The sequence below is a fragment of the Cherax quadricarinatus genome, chromosome 25, assembly GCF_038502225.1.
Source record: "Cherax quadricarinatus isolate ZL_2023a chromosome 25, ASM3850222v1, whole genome shotgun sequence".
NCBI classification, from domain to species: domain Eukaryota; kingdom Metazoa; phylum Arthropoda; class Malacostraca; order Decapoda; family Parastacidae; genus Cherax; species Cherax quadricarinatus.
Genome location: NC_091316.1, coordinates 30,742,742 through 30,758,852, shown reverse-complemented (window position 1 = coordinate 30,758,852; position 16,111 = coordinate 30,742,742). Strand labels below are relative to the sequence as shown.

Sequence of the window (16,111 nt, the reverse complement as noted above, 5' to 3'; positions counted from 1 at the left end):
ATCCTTCAAACGCGGCAGAGCGACTTTCTGCGGAAATGAGCTTCATTAAGGTCAAGTTTTTGCCTCCTAATACCACTCCTCTCCTGCAGCCCATGGACCAGCAGGTCATTTCCAACTTGAAGAAACTGTACACAAAAGCTATGTTTGAAAGGTGCTTTGTAGTGACCTCAGAAACTCAACTGACTCTAAGAGAGTTTTGGAGAGATCACTTTAGCATCCTCAATTGTATAAACATTATAGGTAAGGCTTGGGAGGAAGTGACTAAGAGGACCTTGAACTCTGCTTGGAAGAAACTGTGGCCAGAATGTGTAGACAAAAGGAATTTTGAAGGGTTTGAGGCTAACCCTGGGAATCCTATGCTAGTTGAGGAATCCATTGTGGCATTGGGGAAGTCCTTGGGGTTGGAGGTTAGTGAGGAGGATGTGGAAGAGTTGGTGGAGGAGGACAATGAAGAACTAGCCACTGATGAGCTGCTAGATCATCTTCACCAGCAAGAGGCCACACCTGAGGAAACTGCTTCGGAGGAGGGGATAGAGAAATTGAGAAAGTTGCCTACTTCAAAGATTAAGGAAATGTGTTCAATGTGGCTTAAATTGCAAACCTTTCTCGATGAAAATCACCCTCACACAGCTATTGCAAGCCGTGTTGGCAACCTGTACACTGACAATGTTGTGAAACACTTTAGGAATGTCATAAAGGAATGGGAGGTACAGGCCTCTATGGACAGATATGTTGTGCGACAGAGGTCCAGTGACTCTCAAGCTGGTCTTAGTGGCATTAAAAGAAGGGAAGTAACCCCAGAAAAGGACTTGCCACCTCAAGTCCTAATGGAAGGGGATTCCCCTTCTAAACACTAACACCATCCTAACACTCTCCCCTCCTCCCATCCCATCAATCATCACCAGATCTTCAATAAAGGTAAGTGTCATGTAACTGTGCATGTCTTCTTCAGTTTGTGTGTATTAAAATTTCATGTGGTAAAAATTTTTTTTTTTCATAATTTGAGGTGTCAGGAACAGATTAATTTGATTTCCATTATTTCTTATGGGGAAAATTAATTCGCCTAATGTTGAGCTCTCAGGAAGGGATTAATAGCGTTAGGCGAGGGTCCACTGTAGTTATGATTTTTGTTGACAAGTACACTAGAATTGGCAGAAAATAGGGCTCAAAGTGGGCAAAATCGCCGATGCGTAAACATTGTCGAGACCGCTAACTTTGCGAGAGCATAATTCCATAAGTTTTCCATCAAATTTCATACTTTTGGTGTCATTATGATCAGGAAAAGATTCTCTATCTTTTCATAAGAAAAAATATTTTTTTTTTTTTAAATTTGGCCGACCCTGAGAACAAGTCTCTGAGAGGGCCTGTCGACTCTGAAAGGGTTAAATATACTGGGACATATAGCACTGAAATTTTGCTGGAAGAGGAATCATCCTAATTATTTAAATGATGAAACCAATGCTGGGCTTTTACTTTATTTTCATAAACAGCTGACATAGGATTAACCCTTTCAGGGTCGACAGGCCCTCTCAGAGACTTGTTCTCAGGGTCGGCCAAATTAAAAAAAAAAAAAAAAAAAAAAAAAAAAATTCTTATGAAAAGATAGAGAATATTTTCCTGATCATAATGACACCAAAAGTATGAAATTTGATGGAAAACTTACAGAATTATGCTCTCGCGAAGTTAGTGGTCTCGACGATGTTTACGCATCGGCGATTTTGCCCGCTTTGAGCCCTATTTTTCGGCCAATTCAGTGTACTTGTCGACAAAAATCATAACTATTTCGCCAGAACTCCATTTTTTCTATCGAATGAGTACAAGAAACCACCCACTTACTGGTTTCAACTATCCAATACAGTGGTCAGAATTTAGCAATTTTGCCAATTTCACACAAATTTCAAAAGATGCCAATTTCCGAATAGGGTCCAGAATACGTAGTACGTAAAAACTCCTGGCTTGTAAGCCGTACTAGTACGGCTGAAACCCTGAAAGGGTTAAAGGACATGAATAAGCTACTCTATGGAAAGCTCCTTGTAGTGCAGAGCTGAAAGAGAACCAATTTTAGGTTATAGGAAGAAAAAGAACTTTCATTTTTTATTAAGCATGAAATGAATGTGGTTATAAAGAATCAAGTGACATTAATATACAAAGGTACAGCTGGGGATAACTATTAAAGTTGTAAACAGTATCTTGTAGAACACTGTACAGTACAGTAGGGCCCCGCTTTACGGCGTTTCACTTTATGGCATTCCACTAATACAGTCATTTCAAATTATGACCAAAACTCTCTATACAGCTCCCCACACCTGACTTTCTAATATGGTCAATATGCTCCACCCGGTTTGTTTACATTCTCTGCGAGATCGGTAAGCACTAAGTCTCTCCATTATGTCTGGAAACTCCAAAATTTCAAGTGTTTTTAACCCTTTCAGGGTCCGTCCCATAGATCTATGGCTTTACGTTCAGGGTTCAAACCGTAGATCTATGCCAAAATTCTAGCGGCGTCAAATTTAGCACAAGAAGGCTGGTAGGCCTACATCTGAGAGAATGGGTCTGGGTGGTCAGTGTGCATACCACAGAAAAAATCTGGACGCCCGCATGGCATTGTGGGAACGCCGGCAAAGTAGCTTTGTTCATAGTGCCTGGCGGCAAGGTAGCTCTCACTCCCCACTCACTCTCGGGGTGAATTCTGACTCTCCTCTTCACAACTTACAGTTCTAAGACTGCTGGAAGTGGAGCTGAAGACAAATTCTATGGTTTTGAACCATATGGTACCATTGTGCCATATGGTACAATGGTACCATATGGTACAATGGTGCCATGTCATACAATGGTATCATATGGTACAATGGTATCATATGGTACAATGGTACCATATGGTACAATGTACTATATAGTACATTGTACCATATGGTACATTATACCATATGGTACAGGGTACAGGGACCCTAATGGAAATAAGTCTGTCTGACTTTTTTGGGTTATCCTAGGTTCTCCAAACATATGCTGCTAAGTATGATATTCTATGTAACTTTGTGTATAACTATATAAACTTACTTATGATGCCACATGCACTTGAGTAAGTTAATTCAGGTGTACAGAAATACAATTACGTAGATTATCATACAAAGCAGCATACGTATAAAATCTTAGGATAACCCAAAAAAGTCAGGGTGACTTATTTCAATAGTTATCCCTGTATCTGTACCATATGGTATCCTGTACTGTATGGTACCCTGTGCCATATGGTACCCTGTGCCATATGGTAACCCTGTACCATATAGTACAATGTATCATATGGTACCCTGTAACATATGATACCATGTACCATATGGTCAACAGGTGTTGGTGGCATGAGACACCAGCCAAGACTAAGTGAGTGGCGACACAAGCTAGCTACTGACACTGCAGTTTCCGAGACAAAGTGCTTTGTCATCCACCTCAAGGAACACGTCAGGTTCCTGTACACTTGTAAATATATAATAGAACATTACCAATATACAACATTTTTGCATATTTTTGTTGTAAACAACTATTGTAAACAAAATAATAATGAAAATATTAGTGTTTATTGTGTTGAATACAACAGTACCATATGGTACAATGAACGATATGGTATCATTGTACTGTATGGTACAATGTACCATATGGTACCATTGCATCATATTGTACCATTACACCATATGGTACCATAAGGTACCATTGCACCATATGGTATCATTGTATCATATGGTACCATTGTACCAAATGGTGCCATTGTACCATATGGTACCATTGTATCATATGATACCATTGTATCATATGGTACCATTGTATCATGTGCCATTGTGCCATATTGTACCATTGTATCATATGGTGTCATTGTACCATATGGTACAATTTCACCCTATGGCACCATTGTACCATATGGTACCATTGTATTCAACACAATAACCGCACTAATATTTTCATCACTTTGTTTACAATAAACTTGTAAACAAGTTTTGAAAGCAATATAATGATAAACAAATTAGTGCAGTTATTGCGTGGAATACAATGAGTGTACACTAATACAATATACATTATACTGGTCTCACAGGCCACAAATGTTATTAGAAAAAGAAAAAAATAGAAAAGAAAAGAAAAAAGTATAAAAAACGTAAAATAAAAAAAATGGGATTTTGCGGAAGTCACTAATGTTGCCGCCACCCGGTCATTTTGGGTCAACTTCCCGCCGCTGTATCTCGGTAAGTACTGATCAGAATTTTTTTTTTTTGTCTTATTACCTTCACAAAAATATACTCTAATTCTGTAAGAAAAAATAATTTTTTTTTTTTTAATTTCTTGGACACTGGAGCACCATTTCAGATTTTGGCCTTGGACCCTGAAGGTGCTAAAAGTTATTTCATATTTTATATATACTCTTTTAATTATACTTATGTACAGTGGACCCCCGCATACCGTCGGCATCACATAACGTTCAATCCGCATACCGCTCGCTTTTATCGCAAAAATTTTGCCTCGCATACCGCTCAAAAACCCGCTCACCGCTCTTCGTCTGAGACGTGTCCAATGTGCGCCCTTAGCCAGCCTCACATGTGCCACCGGTGGCATTGTTTACCAGCCAGCCTCCGCGGTAACATCCAAGCATACAATCGGAACATTTCGTATTATTACAGTGTTTTTGGTGATTTTATCTGCAAAATAAGTGACCATGGGCCCCAAGAAAGCTTCTAGTGCCAACCCTACAGCAATAAGGGTGAGAATTACTATAGAGATAAAGAAAAAGATCATTGATAAGTATGAAAGTGGAGTGCGTGTCTCCGAGCTGGCCAGGTTGTATAATAAACCCCAATCAACCATCGCTACTATTGGTGGTACAGCTGCTGCTGCTGCTGTAGCATCGTCTGCTGCTGCTGTAGCATCGTCTGCTGCTGCTGTAGCATCGTCTGCTGCTGCTGTAGCACTGTTGTTGGTGTGGCTTATTGAGAATACCAAGAAACAATTAACCCCAGAGGATTTGCCACCCAGGATAACCCAAAAAAGTCAGTGTCATCGAAGACTGTCTAACTTATTTCCATTGGGGTCCTTAATCTTGTCTCCCAGGATGCAACCCACACCAGTCGACTAACACCCAGGTGAACAGGGAAAAATGCCTGGAACTAGTGCTCATATTGGTGAATTTAAAGCTAGCAAAGGTTGGTTTGAGAGATTTAAGAATCGTAGTGGCATACACAGTGTGATAAGGCCTGTTCTGGAAGAAAATGCCAAACAGGACCTACAGTACTCAGGAGGAAAAGGCACTCCCAGGACACAGTGTCTCATCAGTCATTGCTGCATCTTCAATAAAGGTAAGTGTCATTTACTCTTCATTTAGTAGAGTAGTACATGCACAATATATATTGTGCATGTACTACTCTACTATTGTGCATGTATCCTTCTCTTTGTGTGTAGGAAAATGTATATTTCATGTGGTAAAAATTTTTTTTTCATACTTTTGGGTGTCTTGCACGGATTAATTTGATTTCCATTATTTCTTATGGGGAAAATTCATTTGCATACCGATCATTTCGCATAACAATGAGCCCTCTTGCACGGATTAAAGTCGCTATGCGGGGGTCCACTGTATACCTGTACCTAAATAAACTTACACACTATGCTGGTGTGCAGGTACATATTAAAATCAGTAAGTGTGTCTTATGTCTTGAGACACCATATTAGTAATGATGACAATAAATAATAATAATAATAAAAAGAATAATAATAATAATAATAATAATAATAATAATAATAATCACTGAGTCTCATTAAATGTCGTATATTACGTTAATATACACATTTTCATTAATCCATCTATGATATTTTTTCAAAATTATATAACAAACATGATACATAACATATAAAGATGATAAATACACTCCATAGCAGAATAAATAAACATAAATACGAGATATGGGAGCCAGATACCTTGTACGAGTGACGCCATATTAGTATTAATAATAATAATCACTGAATCTCATTAAATGTCGTATATGATGTTAATATACACATTTTCATTAATCCATCCATGATATTTTTTTCAAAATTATATAATAAACACGATACATGACATATAATGATGATAAATACACCCCACAGTAGAATAAATAAACATCAATACGAGATGTGGGAGCCAGACTTGTACGAGTGACGGCAAGAATAACATTTTCTCTAGTCCAACATCAGAGAAAATGTGTTACTGGGGGTAACTGTAGAAAATTATTCCTTTCGTATGTAAATAAGTTTATTCAGGTATACACAAATACAGTTACACAGATTATCATACATAACAGCATATGTTCTAGGTAGTAGGTTGGTAGACAGCAATTGCCCAGGGAGGTACTACTGCCCTGCCAAGTGAGTGTAAAATGTAAGCCAGTAATTGTTTAACATGATGGTAGGATTGCTGATGTCCACTTTTCTGTCTCATAAACATGCATGGTTTCAGGTATGTCTTGCTACTTCTATTCACACTTAGGTCACACTACACATACATGTACGTACAAGCATATATATATACACCCCTCTGGGTTTTCTCCAATTTTCTTTCTAGTTCTTATTCTCGTTTATTTCCTCTTATCTCCATGGGGAAGTGGAACAGAATTCTTCCTCTGTAAGCCATGTGTGTCGTAAGAGGTGACTAAAATGCCGGGAGCAAGGGGCTAGTAACCCCTTCTCCTGTATATATTACTAAATTTGAAAGGAGAAACTTTCGTTTTTCCTTTTGGGCCACCCCGCCTCGGTGGGATACGGCTGGTGTGTTGAAAGAAAGAAAGAACAGCATATGTGTAGAGAACCTAGGATAACCCAAAAAAGTCAGACAGAGTGACTTATTTCCATTAGCCTTCACTCAGAGCGTCATTTCTTCTAAAAATTGTCTTATACTTAAGTCTAATTATAGATCCACAAGCATTGGTCCTGATACCAATCTCTTACTGAATGACTTAAATGAATCAAACATAACTGTAATTACTACACAACAGAACAAACAAAGGCACTTCTCAGAGCCAACAACAACATAACTGTCTTTAACTACAATGTCAGCTCTTTAAGCAAACATTACCATGACCTCACAGCATTACTAAATTCCCTGCATGCCAGTATGTCCATCATTACTCTCACCAAAACCTGGCTAAAGCCAGATATCACAGAAATCTATGCCATTCCTGGTTACACAGTCATACACAACTGTAGGCCAGACCAACAGGGAGATGGCACAGCTATATACTACTCAGACCAACTAGAATGTATCAATAATACTTGCACAAGGGATGAACATGGGGAATATATAATAGCTAAATTCAAATCCAAATACCTACAAAAATCTCTCACAGTGATAAACATCTACAGAGTACCACAGTCAAACATTAGCTGTTTTAGTGAAAACCTAGGAAGTATGATAACTGATGCACACATGAATAAAGATCACTTACTACCCTCAGGTGACTTCAATATAAATCTCCTGCAAGACCAGGACCCACACATTACTGAATTCACAAACACCATGAGTAACTGCTTGTTGCTACCAACAGTAACAAAACCTACAAGAATTACAGAGACTAGTGTTTCCCTATTAGACCACAACTGGACCAACACCATATCCCCTTTAAAATCAGGCATAATCATAGATAATGCCACAGACCACTACCCTACCTTTCTCATAACCAATCTAGGTAAATTACCCCAAGGCACTACTAAACTAACCTTCAGACTTCATAATGAGGCAGCCATTAATAACTTCACAACAGCAATGGCAAACATCGACTGGCTAACTGAGCTAGAAACCTATACAGATACTGATGAATATATTAATTATTTTCTAAAAAAGACCAAATACCTCTATAAGAAGCACTGCCCTAAAAAAAAAAAAAAGATCACAGCTAAGAGACTGAACAATCCCTGGCTAACACCTAGCATCCTCAAATCCATAAATATAAAGCACCTATATGAAAAACAGTATAGAATGGGTCACAACCAGAGACCAAACAAAATGTTACTCATCAATCCTAACCAGCCTGATAAGAAGGGCAAAAAATTGTATGAGAACAGATTATCCAACTTAACCCTTTCAGGGTCCGTCCTGTAGATCTATGGCTTTACGTTCAGGGTCCAAACCGTTGATCTACGCCATGAGCTCAGCTCACTCTGATAAGCTGTGAGTGGTACATTTGGGCCTAGATATGAGAGAACACCTATATGTGGTATGTGTGCACCACATAAAACAAATCCTGCAGCACAGTGTATAATGAGAGAAAAAAAAACTGAGACCGTGATTTTCAATTAAAACAGCGACTTTACAGTGTTTTTTCGTATGTTTTTTATAGTTGTATTTGCGATTTCTTGGTCTCATTTGATAGAATGGAAGACACATTACAGAAATGGAGATGATTTTGGTAATAGCAAGTGCTATTACCAATCACTGCAACACTCTTTAACAAATCCACTACCTTCCCCACAGTTCTCAAAATCTCAAAATAGCAAGGGTCACCCCAATACATACAGGAGGAGATCAAACAGACTTTAATAACTATAGGCCAATATCCAATTTACACCCTTTCTCTAAAATCTTTGAAAAATTAATTCATAAGCGAATCTATTCCTACTTCATCTTGAACAACATACTCAACCCCTGTCAGTTTGGGTTCAGGCCTAATAAAAACACAAATGATGCTATTATACACATGCTAGAACAAATATACACTGCATGCGAGAAAAAAAAAAAAGAGTCCCATTGGGGATCTTCAATGATTTACGAAAAACTTATGATACAGTTGACCATGATTTGCTGCATATAAAATTGTCTCACTATGGTATAAGAGGGCACTCCCTGAACTGCCTAAATTCATACCTTAGCAACAGAAGCCAATATGTGTACAAAAATGGAGCAAACTCTTCGACACAGCCAATTACAGTTGGTGTCCCACAGGGAAGTGTCCTTGGCCCTCTTCTCTTTCTCATTTACATAAACAACCTACCAAATGCATCGCAACTACTCAAACCCACACTATTTGCAGATGACACTACATACGTCTTCTCTCACCCAAGCCCAGTCATGCTAGCCAATACTGTAAATACCGAATTACAGAAAATATCTACCTGGATGATGATTAACAAACTTACTCTCAATATTAAGAAAACCTACTTCATATAGTTTGGAAACAAAACCACAGATGTCCCTTTTAACATAATGATAAACGGATCGCCTATCACAAAGCTTACAGAGGGAAAATTCTTAGGAATCCACCTTGATAATAGACTCAAATTTCAAACACATATACAACACATTTCCAAGAAAATCTCCAAGACCTTAGGCATACTATCGAAGATACGGTACTATGTTCCACAGTCAGCCCTCCTGGCCCTATATCACTCACTTATTTACCCGCATCTCACCTATGGAATTTGTGCATGGGGCTCAACAACAATAAACCATCTCAGACCATTAATTACCCAACAAAAGGCTGCAGTCAGAATGATAACAAATTCCCACAACAGGCAGCATATTCCACCAATATTCAAAACTCTAAACTTACTCACTGTACAGAACATCCATACTTATTATTGCACCTACTACATACATAGAAGACTTTACTCGGATATAAACCCTCCCCTCAAACTTCTCCTTACCAACCTCAACAGAACGCATGACCACAACACAAGGCACAGATCACGCTTTGATTTTCCTCGTGTCCATCTCACACTATGTAAAAATGCAATGCAAATAAAAGGCCCAAAAATCTGGAATTCATTACCTGTGAATATAAAAGAAACACTGTCTGTTTATCAATTCAAGTCTCTTCTTAAAAACCACTTACTCACCCGCAACTAAACAAATACTGATTAACTGTATCTCATAAATGTATAACCTGGAGTTTACCTGGAGAGAGTTCCGGGGGTCAACGCCCCCGCGGCCCGGTCTGTGACCAGGCCTCCTTAGGTCAGTGTCCCAGGATGCGACCCACACCAGTCGACTAACACCCAAGTACCCATTTTACTGATGGGGAACATAGACAACAGGTGGAAAGAAACACGTCCAATGTTTCTACTCTGGCTGGGAATCGAACCCAGGCACCTCACCGTGTGAAGCGAGAGCGTTAACCACCAGGCCACCAGAGCCCAGTGAACGTATCAAACTATGTTTTTTGTAATTACATTACCTAATAGAGTACTCCATTCACTTGAATGCTCAGTAACTCATGAAACTTCCTAAAAATTTGTACAACTATAAAGCCTCTTATTTGAAATACTCATGGAACGGATTAAGTTCGATATTTGAGGTTCCACTGTATTTCTTTTGTACAACTATGTATCATGTCCAAATAATAATAAATAACATGAGAATGGGAATGTTCTTCTTTACTTATTCTACCATATCAATGTAGAGACAACTTGTACACAAACCAGACGTGTACACTTTGTTTACAAAACTTGCGTTCACCTGGTCTGTTTACATAACTCTGTGCCTGTCCTCTCTTATGTACTCATTCTTTCTCTCTCTCTCATTTATTCGTTTTATCTCGTTTACTCACCTCTGACCCTACATTAAGACTACAAATATTTTAAGGTAAGTAATGAGTGAACTGTATATGCATTTTATCGCTCTGGGACGCTTAAATGTCATAGAATATTATGTGTTGGTGAGTTGGCCTGGTAGCCTGACTGGTTGCCATACATACCACACTTGATTTCTTACAATAAATACTACTCATCTCACCCTAGATTAAGACTACAAATATTTTAAGGTAAGTAATGAGTGTACTACATGTGTATTTTACTTTTTTATTATTTTTAATACCTAGTTCTATTGCTAACTTAATATATGTTAGTGTAAATTTGTTATCTAATATTTATATGCATTTATAAACACGGCGATTTCCGCTTTACGGTGGAAGCCTGGAACCTAACCTGCCGTATAAGTCGGGCCCTACTGTATCTTGTTGAACACTACAGTATCTTGCTGAACATTGTACAGTATCTTGTTGAACATTGTACAATATTTTGTTGAACATTCTACAGTCAAGCCTCAAAATTCATCATTATCCTAATTTACAATTTTAACTGAAGGGAATTTCAATTATTCACAGGTTTTTCGGGACAGTAATTTTCTTTTTGCATGGCACCAGACCTGCTGGAATGTGATATCCTGCATAAGAAACTCCAGATCTACCAGAATGTGATATCCATAGTCTTATGTATGAAGCTCCAGTGCATGACACATGACCCGTAAATTGAAAGTTAAACCTACAATATCAATCAATATATACTGAGCGTATTTGATAGAAGTGAATGGAGACAAATGGTTTTAAATACTTGACATGCTGTTGGAGTCTGAGCAAAGTAGCATTTATGAAGGGATTCAGGGAAAATGGCAGGCCGGATTTGAGTCCTGGAGATGGGAAGTACAGTGTTTGCACTCTGAAGGAGGGGTGTTAATGTTGCAGTTTTGTAACTGTAGTGTAGGCATGCCTCTGGCAAGACAGTGATGGAGTGAATGATTGTGAAAGTTTTTTTTTGGGGGGCCACCCTGCCTTGGTGGGAATTGGCCCATGTGTTAATAAATATCAAATAAAACAAAACATGTACTGACTGAATTTCCATGGCCCAAATCTATTTATTTTCTCTCATTAAGATGAATTTGAATGTAATAAGAACACTATTTAAAGAGAGAAGGTTAAAAAAAACAAACATGGGAGTCAAATTGCATAAGGAAATTTTCTGAAAATTACTTTCTACATTATTTCTAACCTCTAAAGCCTTTCTCTTCTTAAGAAAATCTATTTGAACAATACTTAAACAAATACACCATTGTCTTTTTCTGAGCTGGGTCTATGGTGACATTTTGAAAAAACTACCATTTATAAAATGCATTCATTTCTTGTACACACATTTTTTGGTGAATTTGAAGCAAGTTTGTATTGTTTTTGCTACAAATAAATCATGGAATGTAGACTTCTTTTTTTTTTGCTCTGTCTATTTTTTTTTTTTTTTTGGAGTGCAACTCCTAAATTGAGAACTAGTAAAAGGAGTTTGCTTAAAATGTATTCACTAGATTTACTATAACTAACTCCCTTCTCTCTTTTATTATTCTGTTTTATGAATGTCAATATTTACCACATCAGAGCAATAGATATGACCAGAAAAAGAAATGGAAGAGTGAAACTAGCCATGGAATTTGAATTACCATATTTCCCTGCCACACCACACCCTTAATTTTGGCAGGCAAATTCTAGGAAAAAATAGTACAGTTCTTGCTGTAAAATGAGTGAGCCAGTCGGTGGTTGGTTACGTGCACAAAGTAGCTGAAAGAAGTGTGACCTTGTGCACACTGTTGTCTGCTTCACTGCCATCACTACTGTAAGGGATGGGGGCATTTAGAGTTTGGTTTACCAGTAGTACACCACTGAAATCACCACTGCTATTAACCCAAAGCCTGCCCTTGATCTTGACCTTGAGCATACAAGGCACAGGGTGATTTATTGCAACTTGTTTGGGAAAGCAGGGGGGAATAAGAGTGCCGTATATGCCGGAAAATATGGTATATGTTACTTCAAGATTAATAAAGACTCTAGGAACCTAGGCTTCGTAAATTCAGGGGTTCAACTGTATACAGTAAATGAAAAAAAAGTAATCTTTCTTTTCTTTCAACACACCAGCCGTATCCCACCGAGGCGAAGTGGCCCAAAAGGAAAAACGAAAGATTCTCCTTTTACATTTAGTAATACATACAGGAGAAGGGGTTACTAGCCCCTTGCTCCTGGCATTTTAGTCGCCTCTTACAACATGCATGGCTTACGGAGGAAGAATTCTGTTCCACTTCCCCATGGAGGTAAGAGGAAATAAACAAGAACAATAACTAGAAAGAAAATAGAAGAAAACCCAGAGAGGTGTGTATATATATGCTTGTACATGTATTTGTAGTGTGAGTAGAAGTAGCAAGACGTACCTGAAATCTTGCATGTGTATGAGACAAAAAAAAAGACACCAGCAATCCTACCATCGTGTAAAACAATTACAGGCTTCTGTTTTACACTCACTTGGCAGGACGGTAGTGCCTCCCTGGGCGGTTGCTGTCTACCAACCTACTACCTAGAAAAAAGCAATCACAAGGCATAAAAACTAAATCTTCTTTCTTTCAACACACCGGCCGTATCCACCGAGGCGGGGTGGCCCAAAAGGAAAAACGTAAGCTTCTCCTTTTACATTTAGTAATATATACAGGAGAAGGGGTTACTAGCCCTTTGCTCCTGCCATTTTAGTCGCCTCTTACAACACGCATGGCTTACGGAGGAAGAATTCTGTTCCACTTCCCCATGGAGAGAACAGGAAATAAACAAGAACAAGAACTAGTAAGAAAATAGAAGAAAACCCAGAGGGGTGTGTACATATATATATGCTTGTACATGTATGTGTAGTGTGACCTAAGTGTAAGAAGAAGTAGCAAGACGTACCTGAAATCTTGCATGCTTACGAGACAGGAAAACAGACACCAGGAATCCTACCATCATGTAAAACAATTACAGGCTTTCGTTTTACACTCACTTGGCAGGACGGTAGTACCTCCCTGGGTGGTTGCTGTCTACCAACCTACTACCTAGGAAAAAGTAATCACAAGGCATAAAAACTAAATAACCCTCCTAAAATCAGTGTGTCTAATGTGAGGGTGAGTCTCATATGTGCATTCTTGACCAATCTCTACTGAATCAATGTGAGCTCTGCACACATGCACAGTGAGGCTAGGTCAGCAAGGTTGTGCCATATTAGGGTGTACTGGGGAATTGTCAAGGATGCAATGATTGCATAAGCATGAACTTATTTTGCAGGTTGCAAATGACTGGTACAATATTATTATAGAAACAGGTGAGGTGACACCTTTTAGGGGTCAAAGGAACAGGGAAACTAGGAGACAATCTGGTTCATTCCAGCAAGGGAAGATTAAGTACACTTTCTTGGATCATGAACCCTTCACCAGCATCAAATTACCTCAATGGAAAGGCTAGGTACTGACAGAACTGGGTTTATTGCAGATAACTGAATTTGATAATACAGAATCTAAAGTGAGGAACACCTGCAAGCTGTATAAATCTCTCTCAAAACGCTATGTACAATATGTACAGGTAAAACCAGGAAGGAGTAAGGGAGGTTTTGTGGGCGAGGGGCTTGGACTTCCAGCAGGCGTGCATGAGTGTGTTCGATAGGAGTGAATGGAGACAAATGGTATTTGGGACCTGACGATCTGCTGGAGTGTGAGCAGGGTAATATTTAGTGAAGGGATTCAGGGAAACCGGTTATTTTTGTATAGCCGGACTTGAGTCCTGGAAATGGGAAGTACAATGCCTGCACTCTAAAGGAGGGGTTCGGGATATTAGCAGTTTGGAGAGATATGTTGTGTATCTTTATACGTATATGCTTCTAAACTGTTGTGTTCTGAGCACCTCTGCAAAAACAGTGATTATGTGTGAGTGAGGTGAAAGTGTTGAATGATGATGAAAGTATTTTCTTTTTGGGGATTTTCTTTCTTTTTGGGTCACCCTGCCTCGGTGGGAGACGGCCGACTTGTTGAGAAAAAAAAAAAAACAGTTAGCTAGACTAAAGTCCTAGAGGTTTGAAGTAGAGTACCTACACTCAGAAGGATGGGCAGGCATGTTGTAGATGAGAGGATCATTTAAAGTGAGAGGTATGAGCATCTCTGGCAAAAGAACTACTGAATGAGTGATGGCAAATGCATTTCCTTCTGTGGGTCACTCTACTTTAGTGGGAAACAACTAATGCAATAAAAAAAAAATTTCAGTTTCAAAAAAGTTACTTACTGTCCACACAAGGTAACTGATGCAAGCAGTGTTGTATTTTAGTCATGAGTATCAACCAAGTGAGCAGTTTGCAGAGGCGTACAGTTTCTCTGCCTGGAAGTGTGCTTGCATGGCTACTAGCTTCTTCAAGAATATCTAATGAACTCTGGAAACTCTGCAATAAAAATTAAATCTGTAAATATTCAGACAACACACATAATAGCTACACTAACAAAAATTAAAGTTAAGTGAAGACTGGGCAAAACAAAAGTTACTTCAAGTAATCCTACTTCATATTTCAGGTGACTAATATAACATAAGAGCTCATTAGTATACACTGTAGTATTCATAAAGCATTTCCAAATAATGATTGACTTTCTGTAACACCAATTAAAGTCACTTCAACACCCTGCATTCTTAGTGACTACATACATTTTCAGCTGTTACCTTACAAGGATGAAATGTTATAAGAACATAAGAACCTAAGAAAGGAGGAACACTACAGCAGGCCTGATGGCCCATACTAGGCAGATCCTTCACAAATCCATCCCACTAATAGAATATTTGCCCTCATAAGAACATAAGAAAGAAGAAACACTGCAACAGGCCTACTGGTCTATGTGAGGCAGCTCCAATTCCCCCAATGGCTTAAGTCAATGCCTTGACCTAGTGAGGTCAGACATGTCACTTAAAGGAGGAGCACTGCATCCGACCTAGTAGCACAAGCTCGTCAGGTATAACTCTCACCCACCCACACCCACTCATGTATTTATCCAACCTATTTTTAAAACTACACAACGTCTTAACATCTATGACGGTACTTACTTACTTACTCGGGAGTTTTTTCCACTCATCCACAACTCTATTACCAAACCAGTGCTTTCCTATATCCTTCCTGAATCTGAATTTTTCCAATTTAAAGCCATTGCTGTGAGTCCTGTCTAAGTTAGATATTTTTAGTACGCTATTTACATCCCCTTTATTTATTCCTGTTTTCCATTTATATACCTCAATCATATCCCCCGCTAATTCTATGCCTTTCTACAGTGTGCAGATTCAGGGCCCTCAGTCTACCCTTATAGGGAAGATTTCTGATACATGGAATCAACTTTGTCATCCTCCTTTGTACGTTTTCCAGTGCATTTATATCCATTCTGTAATATGGTGACCAAAACTGTGCAGCATAATCTAAATGAGGCATAACCAGATATATAAAGTTGAAGAACAACCTGAGGACTTCTATTATTTATACTTCTTGCTATGAAGCCAAGGATTCTGTTAGCTTTACTGCAAACACTAATGCACTG

The 16,111-nt window shown here is 38.7% G+C and overlaps 1 protein-coding gene across 1 annotated transcript in view; it reads right to left on the bottom strand.

Annotated features, from left to right (window-relative positions):
* The window catches only part of LOC128690078 (integrator complex subunit 8), a 303,474-nt gene that overhangs the window by 140,636 nt on the left and 146,727 nt on the right, over positions 1 to 16,111 (bottom strand). The window contains exon 13 of the mRNA XM_070088709.1: positions 14,826 to 14,979. Coding sequence (XP_069944810.1) covers positions 14,826 to 14,979 — 154 coding nt within the window. The remainder of the gene's footprint in view (positions 1 to 14,825; positions 14,980 to 16,111) is intronic.